The sequence below is a fragment of the Stenella coeruleoalba genome (genome assembly GCF_951394435.1).
Source record: "Stenella coeruleoalba genome assembly, chromosome: 19".
In the NCBI taxonomy this organism is placed as follows: domain Eukaryota; kingdom Metazoa; phylum Chordata; class Mammalia; order Artiodactyla; family Delphinidae; genus Stenella; species Stenella coeruleoalba.
The window spans coordinates 49888530-49906819 of NC_137165.1; the positions used below are offsets into that span (position 1 = coordinate 49888530).

Here is an 18290-nt window from a genome sequence, read left to right on the forward strand (position 1 = left end):
TACCTGGGCAGGGTCAGTCCACCGCCCAAAGCTGGCCCAGCAATGAGGGCTCAGGCAGAGCCAAAAGACCAGCCCACGCCCTGTGCACTCACAGCTGTGGGACTGGGTCGGTTCCAGGGCCAGCGGGGGCTGTACTGCTGGGAGAGGGAGAGGAGAGAGGCTCGTCTCTGGGGGATGGTGAGGGCCCCAGTACTCTGTCCCTGTTCTGATCACAGGGTGGAGGCCCTCAGCTGCCCCCTCCCACCCTGCTTCAGTGCCTGGGGGGCTGCTGCAGCCAATATGAGGAGGACCCGCGGCCCAGCAGCCCTCCCTGTGGCAGCCACTTGTCCACGCTGCTCACTGCCACTTCACCGGGGGGTGGGGCTGGGGGGCATGCAAAGTGGGCGGTTTGGGCATCTGTTGGCAAATTTAGTAAAAGGTTTGGTCAAAATGTGACTGATACACAGCTTTGGGTGATAGAGAGCAATTATTTGGGGGCCTGGTGGGGTCCAGGTAAACACAGCCAGGGCCTGGTGTTTGTCTTCTGTCCCCATGGGGAGGACACAGGCCCACTCCGCCGTGGACCCCAGGGCCTGCGGAGGGCTTGCTCCTTCCTCTCTGGAAACGACAAAAGGCAGAAGACACAATTGCCCAGAAGCTGCCAGTCAAGACAGGAGCTTCCCTGGACGATGATCCCAGAGAGCTTCCAAGTCTCCCTGAGGGCAAAGGCACAGAGTCTCCCGGGACCAGGCTTTGTCAGGCAGGCGGATGGTGCCCCCACCTTGGCACTCCTCCCTCCCTCGAGCACCTCTGCCAGCCTCACTTCTCCCCTGCACAAGGGCGGGTGGGCGCCTGCTCAACGACCGCGGTGGCCCCTGGGGACACTGCTTACCCTTCTGGATGAGCTGCTGCGCCTGCTTCCTGACGCGGGTGTTTCGCAGAAACCGCCACTCCCGCTCCTTGCGGATCTGACTCTCCAGGTCATGCTCTTCCGGGATCTTCAACAATAAAAAAACAATTATTTCCAGATAAGAGGATTCGTCCTCCGCAGGTGCTAAAGAATCTGGGTTCTCTGGTCAGCCCAGTGTCCAGTGTCCTACCGCAGGCTAGAGCAGAGCATTACAGTCAGAGGTTGGTCACTGGACCCCCGAAGCAGCTTCCCTCTCTATGCTGGGAGTGCCGCTCACTGCTGCCCGCTGGGCTTAGAGGCTCTGAGACCTGGGACCGGGTGGGGGGAGGGCTGGCCGGCGCGGGGACACGGAGTGGAGACTTAGGAAACCCCTGCCCCCACGACGGCCCAATGGTGGAAGCCAGAAGTCTCGCACTCTGACAGGGCAGCAGGGGGGCTGGTTTCAAAGCAGACAGATTTTGAGGGGAGATTCAGGGATTAGGGCTGGGTGTTTTCCGAAGGAGGGGACACAAAGGGCCCTGCTGTGCCAGACACTAAATTTGCTCCTTCTTGCCCTTAAATGCAAAATCGGAAAAAGATGGGCTGTGCTCAGAGACTTTTGCTTTTATTCTTTGATGCCAAAGGGAACAGAGGCATCTGGTTAGAAGATGAACGAGCTCATGAGAAATGACAGAGGACAGCAGCCAGGGCACGGCTACCCTGTGACAGCTGCGAGAGGCAGGCCGGGCCTGAGGGTGGGGTCTTCTCTGGGAGTTGCTGCCCGCCCCACTCCACCTAATGCAGCAGAGGGTGAAGCTGGCATCGGATTCCGCACAGGTGGAGACTGAGGAGGGAGCTTCGACCCTTCTGCCCTCCCTAATCGGCTTTCAAGAGACGGAGTTTATCTGCACGTGGAGTATATGGATGCTGCGGAACAGTCCCCTTCCTGGATAAGGGCCCTTCTCGCTTCATGGCTGGCGTGTGTGCATGGCGTGGATGCCTGTGGGCTACGGATGGGTGTGCCTAGGAGAGGGCCACACTTAGCAAATAATGAGTTATGATTTAAGTCTACTTTATTCATAACAATCACTTGTCATGTAAAAAAGATGTATCTCCTAAATCACATAGTCAATCTGGCTAACTCTGGTTCCCTGCTTGAAAACTCAGAGTTGTAAAATCCCAAAATACAAAAGGAATCGAGTAAACTAGGAAAAACCCTTCTTCCACTTAGCTGAGTTAACCAGCCTTGACTCAGCCAGGCAACACCACACAGGCAGAAGGAGCCCATGTTCATCCTGGAGAAAGCATCAGGATGAAGGACAGTGAACGTGGTCATGTGCACGTGCCCGTGTGTAAGTGTGGCTGAGAAATGAGGTGACGTCTACACGGAGAGGAGTTCAGCTCACGTTTTAGGCAGTTATTACATGAAATGGTCATGGAGCACTTTCGTGTCTTCTCCTAGAATGCTCTGTGTTATCTCTGATCACAAATGAACAACCCCAAACCTCACCTCGTCCCTGTGTACAGGTGCCGAGGCCTCTGTGTTCCAGCATTTCACTGCTACACTCCTTTTTTTCTCTTAAAAATCACAAAACTACACCCAGCAAAACAGCAAAGATATCCTGACACAGAGACAACCGAAGAAAAGTCACCCAGAGCCTCCAGAGCACAGTTAGTGCTGTAGACATAACCCCACAAAGGTACTTGGGATAGACGGTGGGTTTTTACCAGTTGGTTTTGTTTCATGACAATCCAGAGATTATTTGAAAACAAATAACAAATAACCAATAACGTAGAATAATAAGAAAACCCCACATGAAAAGACTGAGACTGCACCTGAATAAATCTCTCGTTTCTGCGGGAATATATTAGAGGAAGGGTCTAGACAAGCAGGAAGGGAGTGGGACAGGCAGGCATGAAGTTCTGGACTGTACTCCCCATGGTGGGGGCAGGTGGGAGGAAGGAAGGGGGACGGGAGGCAGCTGCGCATGGGAGTGTGGCCACACGTGCCTTGGGGACACAGACAGGCTGACCTCCACGGCACAGCTGGGCATCACTGCCCTGGGCTGAATCCTAAGCAGCAGAGCGTGGCGCTCCCGGGAGCAGTCCCACGGGCATACAGGCTCTGCTGAGCTCAGAGAAGGACTTGCAGAACTGAACTGAACTAAACCGCAGCCCAGGAACCAGTGCACGCATCGTCTTGGGGATAATTGCCATGAAGTACTAGGACAAGCAGGGGCGGAGAGCAGTGGGACAGTGTGGGAGGCGAGGGTGGAGTGAGACGAGGAGAGGACAAGAGAGCAGAAGAGGCCATGAGAAGCAGCCGGCGTTGGCCGGCCGGGATGGACAAGGATGTACGGAGGGACCAGACAGACGATTTCCCACTCAGCCTTTCTTAATCATCTGCTCATGTGCTCCTCCCCTCCCCCATGGCTCTGCAGGCTGAACAAAAGCTTCTGACTAAACAAAAGCCCAGACCCACACTGTGCTGCGCTTTCCTCTAAGCAGAGCTGGAGGGATGTGGGTGTGGGAAATAGTGTTACATGATTAGGATCACGACACTCCTCGAATTCCTAACACCTCCTGGCTTTTCCTCAAACAGAAACCAATTACGGTGCTGAAGCCTCCTGAAGCCTCCTGAGGAGCTGGCGGCTGACAGCTGGTGAGGGTGTCCCCCTCGCTCCTCGCCTGTCACTGGGGCAGGCTGGGCTTGGGAACAAAGGAAGACCAGAGGGTCTGCAGAAGCCTGAGGGCGGGCATTTCCACGTGGAGCAGGTTCTCATATGATGAATTTGTGAATCACAGGGCTGGGTCTTACCCTCAATGCCTCTGAATTTAAAGAGGTTCAAGTGCACGGGATCAAATTCATGACAGGCACGTGACTATCATGATTGCAGCATGACCCCTGGGGAAGGCTCATGATGTCAATGCTAAATTCTCAGACACCGAGCTCCCTGGGTTCCCACCAGAAACAAAGCCGAGTTCTGTGGCAGGACAGAGTACCTCTGCGCTTGCCTCTCACCTCGTTTAATAACAAACACCCTCCCCAAACAATGACGGGGGTCAGCAGTACCGGGAGGGTGTGCACTGGCTGCGGGCTGACCCGGCTCAACCCGCCACCTCTGGGCACGACATCTAAGGGGTGAAGACCACTGACTGCCAAGGAAAAAGCTCTGAAGTGCAGATCAGAGTTCACTGCAGGTACTGATACCCAACGATGGGCATTTTCATCATCAGGCCACACTTCTCATAAAGCATCAGGGTGACCGAGATACAGTTCACATGCATTAAATTTCACCCTTTTGGGCACAGTATGTAACCACCACCACAGTGAGCATGTTGAACAGTCCCCCACACCTCAAACTGCCACGTGCCCTCTGTAGTCAAGCCCTCCCCCCAGCCCCAGCCCAACACCCTGCCCTCTGTTCTCTGTCCCTGCAGCTTTGTTTCGCCTTTTCCAGTGGTGGCTGTGGGTCTGCATCTGAGTGAAACACGTGAACATGTAAGTAGAGGTCCCCACAAACCGCAGCCCTCGCCTGCGGAGCCTCCCCCCGCGGTCAGCTGACGTGCGCTGCTGGAGGGCACCTGCACTCTGAGTCTGAGTACCTGGTGCTGAGGAAAGGAAAGCAAATTCTTAGGGAAAAGTCAAGTTCATTTCTAAGTTTAAGAGAAACATGTTTTGGATTACCTATGCCACTTCTCCCCACAGGTAGATGACTGAGAACAGGCATCCCTGGAGACTTCAAGGACAGCCACTCAGCACCCCACCAAGTAGCTTCCGAGAATTACAGTCACTGCCGTTTCAGTGAGATGGCAGACCAACCACCTAGAGTCCAAGTCACTTGACCGCACTTGCCTTAAGCAGGAGACTGTATCAACGAAACTGAACTTCCATTACTATTAGACTAAACCCCCTTAACTTTCAAGCAGATGGTATGTACCACAGATCTAAAGGACAACTCGCTACCTACAGCACCAGTGGTGAACTGTCTCCTGGGACAAATTCTGGTGTTTGCCTACTCCCTCCTTCCTTAGCCAGAGGAGCCCGAGATGTCCTGTCTGCAGGCGGACAGGTCAGCAGGAGCAGGCCGACCCTGGCGTGGACAACACACTTGGTTGACTGTAACAGGCCTCAATGATCTCTTGGGGTCATTTCTTTATTTTTTATTATTTTTAAAAATTTATTTTTGGCTGTGTTGGGTCTTCGTTTCTGCATGTGGGCTTTCTCTAGTTGCAGCGAGTGGGGGCTACTCTTCGTTGTGGTGCATGGGCTTCTCATGGTGGTGGCTTCTCTTGTTGAGGAGCATGGACTCTAGGCGCACGGGCTTCAGTAGTTGTGGCACGCAGGCTCAGCAGTTGTGGCGCAAGGGCTTAGTTGCTCTGCAGCATGTGGGATCTTCCCAGACCAGGGCTCGAACCCTTGTCCCCTGCATTGGCAGGCAGATTCTTAACCACTGCACCACCAGGAAAGTCCCGGGGTCATTTCTTTAATATATTTTTTTCCTGATCATAAAGGTACTTCGTGCCAAGTGTAGAAAGTATGGCCATCCTGTGGCCAGTTTACGTCCTGCTTTTTTTTCCCTTTTAAAAAAATTTTATCATGAGCATTTTCTTATGTTACTAATTTCAAAGCTTTATTTTTTAATAGCTCCAATAATATCGTATCAAATACTTCATCCTTTTTTAACCATTCCCCTCCTGTTGGACATTTCCGTGGATCCTAGTTTTCGCTACTGAGAGGGTGCTTCTTTTTAGCAACGGGGCTTGATAAATGAGAACTCTATCACCTGCCTCAGGCACTGACAACCGTTATTCTGTGTTGTAACTGACAAAAATCAGTATCACTACAGGGAAACAGGAAGGCCAGAGAAAAGTTGTAATAGAGTCCAAATACTCTGCCTGGAAATTACTTGGTTATGTAGCTTGATATACAAGTGAGAATAAACTGCAGTTTTCAATTTTCCATTACCTATGAGGGAAGAGGAAGGTGGTTTTGTAAGAACGTGCTTTAGATCAGCAAGTCTAAAATGAACCCCTGCAGCACTCCCTGCAGAAAGACGGGCACGAAGATTCAGCTCTGACAGCACTGCCCTGTCTCACCCTGGCACCCTGAATGTGTGGCCTGAGTCTGTAGCAAGAGGACACACGTCACGTCATCAAACCTGGAAGGCAGTGTCCTGGAATAAGCCAGATTACCCCAGTCAGCTAGCTTAGTCCAACAGTCCCCAAAGCCAGAAGTGGCCCAAGTGAGGCCTGGGGACCACCTGGATGACCTTGCTAATCAAGACAAAATGGCACATTTTATACTGGCAAGCTCGGAAAAGGCAGGTAAGTGAGGTCTGTTTCTTTTACTGTTTTTTACCTGTTAATACCAGCTACCATGACAGCAATCTGGCGTCCCCTCAACAGCCACCCTCGGTGGGACAGGAGGCCAGTGGGCACAGCAGGGCCCTGTGCAGCCAGGACCTGCCCCGGGCCACGGCTCAGGGCAGGGCCTGCGCAACTGCACCTGGGCTGCTAGGAGTCACAGCATGTGGCCCCCGAGGGTCACAGTGAGCAAACCAGTGAGGATCAGACCTTGAGCTCAGAGCAGAGGGGTTCAGACACCCAGGCCTGAGGCCGGGGCTCTGGAGTCCTGTGTGCGTTTGCTGAGGAGATGGGGGCAGTGCATGCCAGGGGATTCTGGCTTTAAACCCAGAGAGCTGCTGACACACCACTACCTTCATGACAGGCTGGGCGAAGTACCGCGCGCTCCAGTCGCAGAACCCTGTCTGCATTGTGGCCGAAATGAAACTTTTGTGCCCGGCAGCATCATCCGGGTCGTCAGTGGTCTTCGGGGCATTTGGAAAGGAGGAGGGGAGGAGAAGACAGAAACAGAGTTAGTCACGTCACCCCCGAACTTCTTTGTGAGCTCGAGACAGTCCATCCCTGGAGACCAAGGCACAGGGGTCAGGCTTCTGAGGGCAATATCTCCGTGGTCCCCTCACTTCTGCATCCTGGTGCCCAAGGAACCCCGACTGTCAGGACAGGGCTCTGAGTCTGCGCTCAGAGGTCGAGCATCCCCCAGGGCTGGCTGAGGTGGCCTGGGCTGCAGAGTCCCTGACACTTGCCATCGGTGCTGAGTCAGCAGCCCCACGAGGACTTTGTTGCTTGGTCCCAGGGCTGCCACTCCCACCAGGCCAGTCATACACATAGGACCTTGGCCTACCCTCTGGCTCCTGGATAAGAGCACAGTAGAGCTTGGGCCAACTGGGACTTCTAAGCATTAAAACTTAAAACACGTGGCTCTGCTCACTGGGACAATGGTTCAGTTTGTTCCCCGCTGCAGAACCAATGGGGGCCAGGATGGCAGAGCAGGGGTTTGCCTCACTGCACGTGGTCAGGCATGAGAAGTGCCTCACAGAGCAGCCCCCGCTACCCAGGGAGACACGCTGGGTGGAAAATCCCACAGATGGGGTCAGCAATAAGGTCTTACCTCCCGCCTGACAGGGGAACCGCAGCCACCTGCCGCCACCTCGCGGCTCTGCTGGGCCAGGACCCACGGATCATGGTCCAGCCACTCCTGCCTGGCTGCCCCATGTAGGGTCCAGCCGGGAGGCTAAACATGGCACCTGGCGTTGTGGCCGTTTTTGTTCCTCAGCCATCGAGGCGAGGGGAGCAGGCAGCTCCAAAGCCAGGTGGGCGGGGCCGGTGGCAGGTGTGGACACCTGTCCATCCCCAACACCTGCATCTAGTTCCAAAGTCAGGGTGCAGGCTGCTGTGACCTTCCTGTTAAATTGCCGGTCACTGGTGAGCTGAGACGTGTCCTTGGCGCATTCAGAACACCCTCGCTATACCGTTTGTGCTTGGCCGGGACAGCAGCAAGCAGTCTGGACAAGACACGAGGCCCCAGCTTTTGTGTCCACCTGTTATGTGTTCTCACAACCCTGACAAACAAGGACGCCAATTCCTCCCTCTCCTGAACGGCCTCGTTTAACTTAGCGGCTGAGACCACACCCACCTACGGGGCATAGTTGAATGTTGATGGACAAAGCAAACAACCTGTCAGAACAAGCGCTTCTGTGGAGCAGCTGCCACGTTTAGTGGAGACAAATGCTATTGACTGAGAAGGGAAAAAGCCAATCAGCCCATGTGCTGCTTGTTACATGGAAGCTGCCAAGAGTGAACCCAGAACAAGGGGCTGCAGGAGGAAGAGGGACACCCTGCAGTATCTGCCCAGACGTGGGGGCAGGAGCCCAGAGCCGTCGGTGGCTCACGGCTTTCTGCACCCGGGCCGAGGCCACATGCACCCCGTCGCCCGAGGTGGTGCCTCTCCTCTCAGGAGCGAACGTCCCAGCACCCAAGCCCATTAGAGTTAGTGTTTAAAACCACATCCGTACCTGGTCTGGGCCCTTGTCGAACATCTTCCGTGTCCGGGGGAACTGGTGGGAGTGGGGTGTGTACTGCACCGCCACGGGGCCTGTGGTGCCTGGCCGGCCTGCAGGCAGGTCTCGGCTGACCGGCTGCTTGGCCACGTCGTTGGTCAGGCTGGAGCTGCTTGCACTGGATGTTGGCGGGGAGCCTCTGCCGTCGGGAAAAAAGAAACACTGTGTTTTACCCAGAACACACTCCTTTGAAACCAAACCCTAAGCAACTTCCCCTGGTACTGCCCACTCCCAGATCCTGCGAATGGGCCCAGGGTCACCAGCTCGGACCACCCTCAATTGCATGGCTTGTCAACGTGACTTCCAAACCTGAGCTGCTGATGCTGAATTAATGACCCCTTCTAGCTTCTGCCTGCAGGTTCTAAGAACCATCTTCCCCTGAAAACCAATGCAGCCGGAGGCAAACTCAGTCAGGACTTTGAGTAGGCTCCAGGAGGGTGCAGGGCACGTCTACTCCCCTGAGATCCAGTGCACAGCTCTGTGAACACTGATTAAGTGGAGGGTTCCACCCTGCTGGTCACTCACTGGAAGACACGGACCCTCTCTGATAAAATTCTGAATGGAGTCAGGTTCAGGTCAACTTTTGCTGTCACAATTGTGCAGATAAAGGTAGGAAAGGATTCTAGGAGGGGCTCAGATGAGAAGATGTCGGGGTGTGAGAGAGAGCCTGCAGGCTGGAGAGGGAGGGGGAGGCGGGGGGAGGCCGTGCTGGGAACCTCCCCAGACCCCGGAAGGCAGCTACCCACACTCACCCCGCCTGGTGGATGTGGATGCCCTTGTTGGTGGGGCTGGCGGGTGCCGACTGAGTGAGGGAAGAGGTGGTGAGGATGCGCTGAGGCCGGGCGTTCACTGTGGCCTGAAGGAACAAAGGGACAAGTGAGGTGGGTGGTCACTGTGACAACCTGAGGCTACAAGACAAGCACAGGTTGGTGGCTGCTTTTGAGTGCCTTCAAAATCACAGAAAAAGGCTTTTGGCTGAGGAAATCTCATAGGAATGGAAGGTCCCAGTTAAAATTTTCCCCACAAATGTCACCCGCTAGATAAAATGATATTCTGTTGCTTTTCTGGAAAGTATTCACCTGGTTCAGTGAGGCTCCAAGGACGCCCCCCGCCCCGAAACGCTGTCACAAAACTGCACTGGGACTAATGAGGAGTGGGGGGGTCTGGAAGTTGGGGAGAAGGCTCTACAGGCTCCCTCTCATGGCAGGAGCTCCCCTGGAGGGAGCAGCTTCCTGGGCAGAGCTGGCACTTGGAAAGGAGCCCGCCTAGGCTCAGCCTCGGTTGTTCGTTGTCATGTTTCGGCACAGGCTCAAAACAGCACCTTGGGTGCAGCATTTTGTGAATGGAGACAAGACCCAGGTCTGTGCACTTCCTCCCATGATCACGTGCAGGTTTGGTATTTTACCCAGCAGAGGGTCTGTGCCAGCCTGGGCTGGCAGTCAGGAGGGAAGCAGCTTTGTTGTGATTTTTTTAAATGGTGGAGGAGACAATAAGCAAACAGGGGTGTCACTGCGTAGCTACTGGTGGACCCACTGACGCCAAGTTCTTTCCTGGACCTCTGTTCTGAGTGCTGGACAGCTGGATGGGCCTGCTGGATCTGGACATCCAGGGTGAAAGGACCAGAAAGGGGCTGATGCTGTGGAGGGGGTGCCACTCTGGCAGGAAGAGAACAGGAATGGCGGCTGTTGGCCACCACTTGCCCAAGTGTGGCTGGTGCCAGGCTCAGTTCTCGAAGATTGGGTGTCACCCAGCGAGATGGGCGGAGCCTCGACCTTCATGGGGTGACGCTCCAGGGGAACCCTGGACTGGCTACTTACAGAAGACCCTCAAATTCTGGCTTATTCTCTCAGCAGTTAGGAAGGCCATACCTCTATTCAGCTGACAGGTAGAAAATTACAGAATACAAAACCACCAACATAATACCAATGTGTCCCAGATAATCCTTCACTTTGAAATGCAAACAGCAAGAACTGAATCATAACCAGCCTATAAAAACTTTTTTATTTTTTGAATTATAAAAGTTGTATTGTTTGTGTTTGTTTTGCTTTGCTATTTAAGTTATTTGGCCTCCACACACACGCAACCCCAACAAAGCCTGAGAGCCAAATGATCCCTTAAGAGGTCTAAAAGGAGAAAAGAAATTTAAGCTAAGAAACTATAAACCGAATATGTGTCTCCTCAAAATTTCTAGAAAATCAGTGGGAGAGAGAGACAGAGGAGAGACAGAAAACTTTGGGGTTGAAATGCAGACTTCGGTTGAATCCACGACCTTTCAAAGTTTCCCTGAGCACAGAGGCTCTGCCACTGCCTGAGCTGGAGCCCACGGTGCTGATCTCCCCTGAGACCCCCACCCCGACTGCTCCCCTCCAAGGAGGCTCCAAAAGGGAAGAAGCGCGTGGGCCTGGGGTGACTAACTCTGCTTCCTTGCTCTTCCCTGGGGGTGGAGGTGGCACAGCCCTGGCTTGTTCTGTCTCAGCCTCGAGGGCAAAGAAGACAGCCGTGATTTTTTAATGCAGTTCACGCTGACGGCTGCTGCACACAGCTCTAGTTTTGCATCCGTTCTGGAAATCCTGAGAGGTGGGCATGTCACTGGTTGGGGAGGCCCCATGACTGGTGATCGATCCTAGGGTTTCAGGCTTAGATGAAGCTTCTTTGCCTAACGTTTCCTATTTGTGCAACAAACATTCACTGCAGCAGTGCTGCAGTGGTGAGCATGAGTGGGGGGTGGCCACGCAGACCCGCCTGTCCGTGGGATTGGTGTGGATGGAGGCTGCTCCGGGAGCAGGTGGCGAGCAGGTTGTGGGAGATGCCCTCCAGGAAGGCCCCTTTCTGTGCTGGTTCCAGTCGCCGTTTCACACAGAGAGCACACCGCCAGGAAAGGGTAACGGAGAAACACCGGTGTGCTTGCTGGATGTCAGGCTTGGGCTGTATATGGAGGAGGATGGAGTGTGGGTCTGAGAGACCCCAGGACCTCACCGCGAGCCCCATCCACTGCAAGCACACTTGCCCATTGTTCTCACGGTGTCAACACCCTGTCATTCTCCCTCCATGACGCTGCACTGGAGTCACTGGACCAGCAGATGCGCTTTGATGATGGCCTGAGGTGAGTTCCCTTCCCAACAAGTGTTGAGTCCAGAAGAGGAAGGGCAGCAGTGGGAGGTCATAATTAGGGCTACAAGCCAACTTTTTAGAGAGTGGCAAACACCTTGTTAGTAGGATTCTAGGTCAGATGTACCCTCTTAGCCCAGTGCAAACATAGAAACGATTTGCAGGGACACTCACACAGCCCCACCTGTGCTCCCCGCCCCCATGCAGTTAATGGGGGTGGTCGCTGTAACGGGAGCCTGGGGCCGCAATAAGACACCCCCTCTGTCTCCCGCTCCCAGCGCTTTCTTACTCTGCAGATCTTCCACTAGAACACGTCACCTCACAGGGATGCAGGAAAGCGTGATCCAGTGCAGAGAAAACACCCTACAGAGGTGATGAGGACAGCGAGTTTCCCAACTGGATCTCGACACAGTCAGGGTTTAGGATACCAACGGAGGCTTTTGGCTGCTCTCTCTTGGGGGATGGAGTATTTCAGAAAAGTCCCTGTTAACTGTATACCAAAGATCTGGCTTCATGTGGGAGGAGGTAATTCCCCAAAGGATCGTCTACAGTTAATTCTGGGCTAAGCATGAGGCAGAGCCTCTGGTTGCTGGAGCACTGAGAATGGACACCTATGAAAGCACATGACTCTTTATCTAAAGAGTAATTTTTCTGTAAACCACACTTCCTAGATAAATAATATAAACTTTCCTTTTGGACTCCAAGTCCCAGGTAGAATTCACTTAAAGCAACGGTGGTGACTGTGATGAATTAGCTGGCACTTGGGAGAGCCGCTCTCCTGGGTGCCTGGGTGCCCTCAATCCTCGGCCTCGCGGGAGGGGAACTCGCATCAGTGAGGCCAGGACCGGGCAGAGCAGGGAGGCTCCATTTTCACAGACGAGGAGGACGACACCCACTCGAGTCCGCTGTGCCTTTCTCCAGGACCTCCTTCCTTTTCCTCTGTTTCTTTCCCCAAGACTGTACTTCCTCCCTCCCTTGGTCACAGGCCCTAATATGTTGTAACAAACATATATTTTAGAAAAGTTTAATTTTTGAATCAATCTTATTCTTAGTTGAAAAAGCAGATGATTAGACTATTTCTTAGTTTTGTATTACGAATGAAAAAGTTACCTTAATTCACTGGCCTCTTTTCTATAGACACTGAGAAGACTCCACACTCCCTGAGGATGGAACAGCACTCAGGTGCCTTTGTGGCGCGTCATGCAGTAGGATGATGAAGAAAGTGGGCGAGGGGCTCACTGGGCGCAAGGGGAGGTCAGAGTGGAATAAACTACCCGATAGTCCCGAGTCGGCCAACAGTAATGCCTAGCACTTCAGCCATGAGGCTGGCAGTGCTCACAGGCAGGAAGTGCAGCGAACACTGTGTACCTAGGAGTCTCTGCTTCCAGAGAGAGTCACACGTGTGACCAGAGGCTGGGGTTAAACCCAGAATGTGCTCCTGAATTATCCTCATTGCTTCTTTAAGGAGGAAGAGGAAGCTGACTGCTACAACAGTTTAAGACTGGGTACACGATGAGGCTGTGTTATTACTACTTGTGATGCTACCAGAAGCTGAAGTAGCAGCCACAGACAATGAGATGATTCAATCATCCAGGAAAAGACAGAACTTCACCAGTGAAGAATAACGTCGGTGGGGGAATTGAACACCACACAAATATGGTGCCAACAGGAGGCCAGGTGCTGCAGGAGGTTGGGCTACGTGGGAGGCCAACCCCAGTGAGGCAGCAGCAAATAGGAGGGCTTGATAACCAGTTTGGAAAAAAAATAACAGACCAGGAGGGAAGCTATGAGTAAGCCACGTACCTTCAGGCAAGTGGCAGCCTGAGGATGACCCCTCGTTAGTGATTAGGGTCAGATGAGGATAGAGACACGCCAGGTAAACTGTGACACGTGACAATATTTCCCTGTACTTTTCCTGTAACTTGTCTGCAAGCCTAAAATTTAATCAAAAAGTTACGAAAATCTTTAAAAATGCTATAACGAATGACTTCTTTGTGGCATTCATTATTGTTCCATTCATGAAAGATTAACTGCATGTAAACTGTCCAACTTCCATAAACAGCTGGAAAACAGAAAAAAAAAAAAAAAGAAACAGCTGTTTTTGGACATTGGGCACTGGGTACTGCTGAGAGAAGGGGAATCACTGCCCAGCTCCTGGCCTGCAGTCAGTTTCCTGCAGACCCGGCTGTGGTGGGGGAAGGGTAACCAGACAGAGCCCAGCAGTGCAGCTAGCAGAGGGGACCAATCGGAGTGACATGGAAGCCTAGGTGGCTAGAATCTGCAGGGCAGAGAGGAGAGGGCTTCCAGGGTCTGCAGGGGAGGCCCCTCAAATCTGCTTGGGGGAGGCGTGAAAACCCATGAGGGTGGGGAAAGAACCACTGAAAGGCCAAATAATTCCCAGAGCTCACAAAAAGAACTGGGAGAGTTTACAGTCCCTAAAGAAGAAAGGACTAAAATCAATGACCTAAGCTTCCATCTTAAGAAACTAGAATCAGAAGAGCAAATTAAACTGAGAGTAAGCAGAAGAAATGAAGCAATATATATAAAAGCAGGTATCAATAAAACACAGAATGAAAAACAACAGAGAAACACAGCTGACTCTTAGACAACGTGGGTTTGAACTGCACGGGTCCACTTATACACGTTTTTCAATAAGCACACACTGCAGTACTACAGAATTCAGGGTTGTGGAGACATGAATCGGAAAGGCTGATTTTTGACTGCGGGGGGTCAGGGTTGGTGTCCCTAACCCCTGTGTTGTTCAGAGGTCAATTGTACTAATGAAACCAAAAGCTGGTTCTTTGAAGAGGTACCTTTAGCCAGAAATAGTCATGAATAAGAGAAGTTGTATGTTACTGGTGCCAGGAATGAAAGAGAGGACATCACTACGGGTCACACAGATGTCCTTACCTAATTTTCTGCTGCCCTGATGTGGGTGTGCAGAAGCAGTGACACATGCCCCACCTGAAGCTACATGCACATGGAATTTAGCCTATATTGTGAATCTCTGGATTCAAAACGCTCGTTCAAAGTTTCTAAACCTAAACCATGCGTAGACCTGAACATGACTGGAGTTCTCTGCTTGAACATTCATGATTGAAAACCAGGGTCCTGAGAGCTTCACAAAGAACGCCCTTCACACGTACCTTGTAGGCAATGCTGTTGAGTACTTTCATAGCCAAATCGGAAACATCTGGATAGGGATCCGCAGCCAGATGTAGCAAGACTCTCCAAATTTGAGTGTAAACACTATTGAATGAAACTCCTAGGAAAGAGAAATGGGAGCTGTTTTAACAACAAGGAGCTGCCGCTGCATGCTGGGGCAGCTTCTGGGGTAGCTCCCTCTTCTGAAGACCTAACCATGCATCAGGGGTGGACACTTAGAAGAGCTGGGGTTACAGGAAGCTCCGGTTTTGTTATCTGATAAGGGGCCCAGAGATTCAGAAATCCCAGGTGGTGAACAGGCTTGATCACACAATTTCACCTCCTGTGGCTGGATCTTTCTAGAAGGAAAAGTTAGAAAAGGGCAGGACTTCCTTTCAGGCCTTGGCTGCCTGGAGAGTACTATCCAGCACTGGATTTAACGCCTAGATTTCTAGGAGCTGTCATGGCCCACCCGAGTGGAGAATGTTGGCTGAGTCCCCGTCCACACCTCCCTCTGCATTCATGGCCTGCTCTGGTCTCGGTGACTCACTGAGTCTTCTGCCCACGCTCCCCAGGACCTCCCCAGGCATCCAGCACCTCCCGAGTGTGCTCTCCACATTAGGGCCTGCCGAGTGCCTGGGTGCCAAGGCAGATGAGACGGGACATAAACACAGATGGGGTAAATCGTGGATCCGAAGGAAAGGTAAGGAACATTTTTTTTGCGGTATGCGGGCCTCTCACTGTTGTGGCCTCTCCTGTTGCGGAGCACAGGCTCCGGACACGCAGGCTCAGTGGCCATGGCTCACGGACCCAGCTGCTCCGCGGCATGTGGGATCCTCCTGGACTGGGTCATGAACCCGTGTCCCCTGCATCGGCAGGCGGACTCTCAACCACTGTGCCACCAGGGAAGCCCAGGGAAGGAACATTTATGAGGGATGGGAGGCCACCCCCAGGGAAGGCGGCTCAGTCCTATTTAACCTCACCGTCCTAGCTGCAGGCATCACCCCAGGCTTTACAGAGGAGGACAGCAAGGCCTAGCATCCAAAGGATGAAGAGTTTGAATGCACGTGGCCGAATGAGGAGGCCGCCATATACCACTGCATCCTTTTTATTTGGGGGAAGCTGGACAATTGGTTTGTTGAAAAGCAAGTGCTTGTTCAACGACAGACAGGGAGTAACAGAGGATTTCGAACAAGCTGTGATCTCATGCCATCTGACCAGCCAGCCCCTAGTTAACAAAGTCCCTCTAATTATGAAGAATTTAAGCACAAGAAGGGCCACTGGAGGACAGTGTTTCCTGATGGACACCATTGTTCAAAGGGTTTTATACAACATTCAAATCAGAGAAGAGGGATTGGACGAAGGTTTAGAGTAAAGGTCAGCTTCTCTTGTGTGTCCTACGTCGATGCTTACGGACAAGTCCTAGCTCACCGCACCCGACACCCTCTCATTTGTAACGGGAGGCGACAGGGTCCCAGTCCCCTTTCCACAGGGACTGTGGTGCCTACGTTTGCAGGGCCTGCCCGCTGTACGCCTGCCTGTTCACAGGGTGATGGAGCTGGAGGAGGCCAACCCCTCAATCGCATGTGGTGTGGCCGCATTCCCCAGGGGACCACCACACATAAAATACCTCCCAGTGAGCGTTCACAAAACTCCCGTCGCCTTATCCTTCCACCCTAGTTCTGGGAAGAGGAGCTGACAGCTGGCTGCAGCCTCTAAATAATTCTGCAGGAGCACAGCTGCCTGCGCAGGCCAACCTCCGAGAGGCGGGGCCTGGAACGCACCTCCCGCCACCAAGGGCGAAGAGTGTTCTATGGTCAGAGCAACGCCCCATCAGGTACTCATTTGGCATGCGTGCATCAGCACCAGTTTGAGCACCTACTGTGTGCGAGGAAAGTCACTCTCGAAAGCTCGTGGCCCACAGGAATCAGGAGGGCACAAACAGGGACTTGGGTCTAGTATAAATTTGGACCTTCGTTTGGTGAGTAACGTCAGGCAGACGCACTCTTGCACAGAGGGGACCATGAGCTAGGGAACAGTCCACATGGAAACACACACCTGTCCTCCCTGCTGTCCTCTGCCCTACTCAGTGTAGAAACACAACAAAAACCTCTTGACTCTCAAATGCCATGGCTCATGACAGCTGCCCAGATTTACAAATTCTCAGGGCTGTTTGTCAAGGCAGTCGGAATCTCTTTGGGGAAATTTCCTAGAAGCTGCTTTCCTGTCCTAGCAGATCGGCTGCCATAGGAACCTGCTGCGGTGAAGGGCCACCAGGCCACTGCTATTTCTTGTCTCCCCAGAGGAGGAGGGTGGGAGAAGCCGCTCCACACTCACTCTGCAGACGGTCCCGATTCATGACGCACGGGGGAACGAGGCGAAGCACGTTCATGGACGTGGCTCACTCAGACGGGAGAACTGGCCCCACGGATGGGACGTTCCTACAAAGACCCCACACAGTCACCACAGCCACTGGGCAAAATTCTCTCCCCTCCGTTGTTTCTGAGCTCAGAGTGATCAGGGCAGCAGCCGACCTGTGTGACAAGAGGGCTGTGAAGGGCACAGTAAATCTGCTTGACTACAGATGACGGACCCGTGGTAACAGGTCCGTGGGGAAGTGGGGGGAAGAGTGGGGGCCAAGGGGCCTCCTTACTAGGGTGATGGTCCAGGGCAGACACCTGAGCACACAAGGGCCTTAATCAAGGCACCTTTGGTATAAACGTGAGGAAGGGGTGCAGCGTGGCACTGTGCAATGAGGAAGGGGTACTGTTCACTTTACAAAATCTCAGTTTTTATTACTATTGTTGACTCTCTTGCAGAAGATTTCGACTTTGATATCACTCTGCTTGTGATTCAACAGGGAATTTTTAAAAATCTAAGTTTTGTAGTGTCCTTGACCACAGTGAATGGTATACGATTTACTTGTGAAAACACAGAACAGGGACCTGGAATTGCTGTCTCCACGTCACTGCTCTCCTGGGGCTGGCCACCACCCCCCAGCCTCTCTGTTCTGTGAACTGTCCTGGTTTTACATCTGCTGTCTCCAAATCGGAACGTTCTGAATCTGTGCAGCACAGAGCTCGGGCCTCTGGAACGACGAGAACGTGGGTGTAGCCCCCGTGGGGATGGGGGGTACCGCTGGGCTGAGCCAGCTCAGACAGGGTGCCGTGTCTGGCACTTGCCAAAGTCCCCATAAGCGCTGAGAGCCTATTTTCATGTCTAGACTAAAAGTAATAAAAGATCATAACTAATGGTTTTAGGATTTATTTTTCAGAACAATGGCCACAACTTTCTAAATAGCACTGGACTCAGGAAAATTTGCTCAGAGCTTTGTGGTCAACTCTGGGCCCCAGAGTCCCCGGGGGCTAGCAAGGCAGCTTGGAGAAGGAAGGTGGAGCCCCCTGGAGGCAGGAGCTGTCACTTGTGACCTGTTGCCTGGGTCTCAGGGGTCACCAACCCTGACACTCTATCGCATGATGCGGGCCCGGGCGCCTCCCTGGGAATCAGCTCCCAGGGCCTGGGGCTTCTGCATTTCCCCTCTTGGTGACCCTGACTCTGAGCCCCTCTGGGAGGGTCCTAATCACGTCCTCCCTCGCCTACTGGACAGAGCCCTGGCTGGACTGGGAGGTGTGTTTGCACAACCCTTTCAAGGGGCTCCCCTGTGTCTCACCTGGGGGACAAGGTAAGACAAAAGCACCAGGGCCCCCCCTTCCCCACTCTTTGCACTCCCACCTCTGGACATCAGG

General features: G+C 53.0%; 1 protein-coding gene across 2 annotated transcripts in view; it reads right to left on the reverse strand.

The window, feature by feature from the left end:
• Nucleotides 1-18290, reverse strand: part of RPTOR (regulatory associated protein of MTOR complex 1) — a 346910-nt gene that overhangs the window by 21395 nt on the left and 307225 nt on the right. For both annotated transcript variants that reach the window (XM_079903606.1, XM_079903605.1), the window contains 5 exons: nucleotides 14547-14665; nucleotides 9045-9148; nucleotides 8248-8431; nucleotides 6589-6699; nucleotides 872-977 (listed from right to left, as the gene is read on the reverse strand). In XM_079903606.1, coding sequence (XP_079759732.1) covers nucleotides 872-977; nucleotides 6589-6699; nucleotides 8248-8431; nucleotides 9045-9148; nucleotides 14547-14665 — 624 coding nt within the window. The remainder of the gene's footprint in view (nucleotides 1-871; nucleotides 978-6588; nucleotides 6700-8247; nucleotides 8432-9044; nucleotides 9149-14546; nucleotides 14666-18290) is intronic.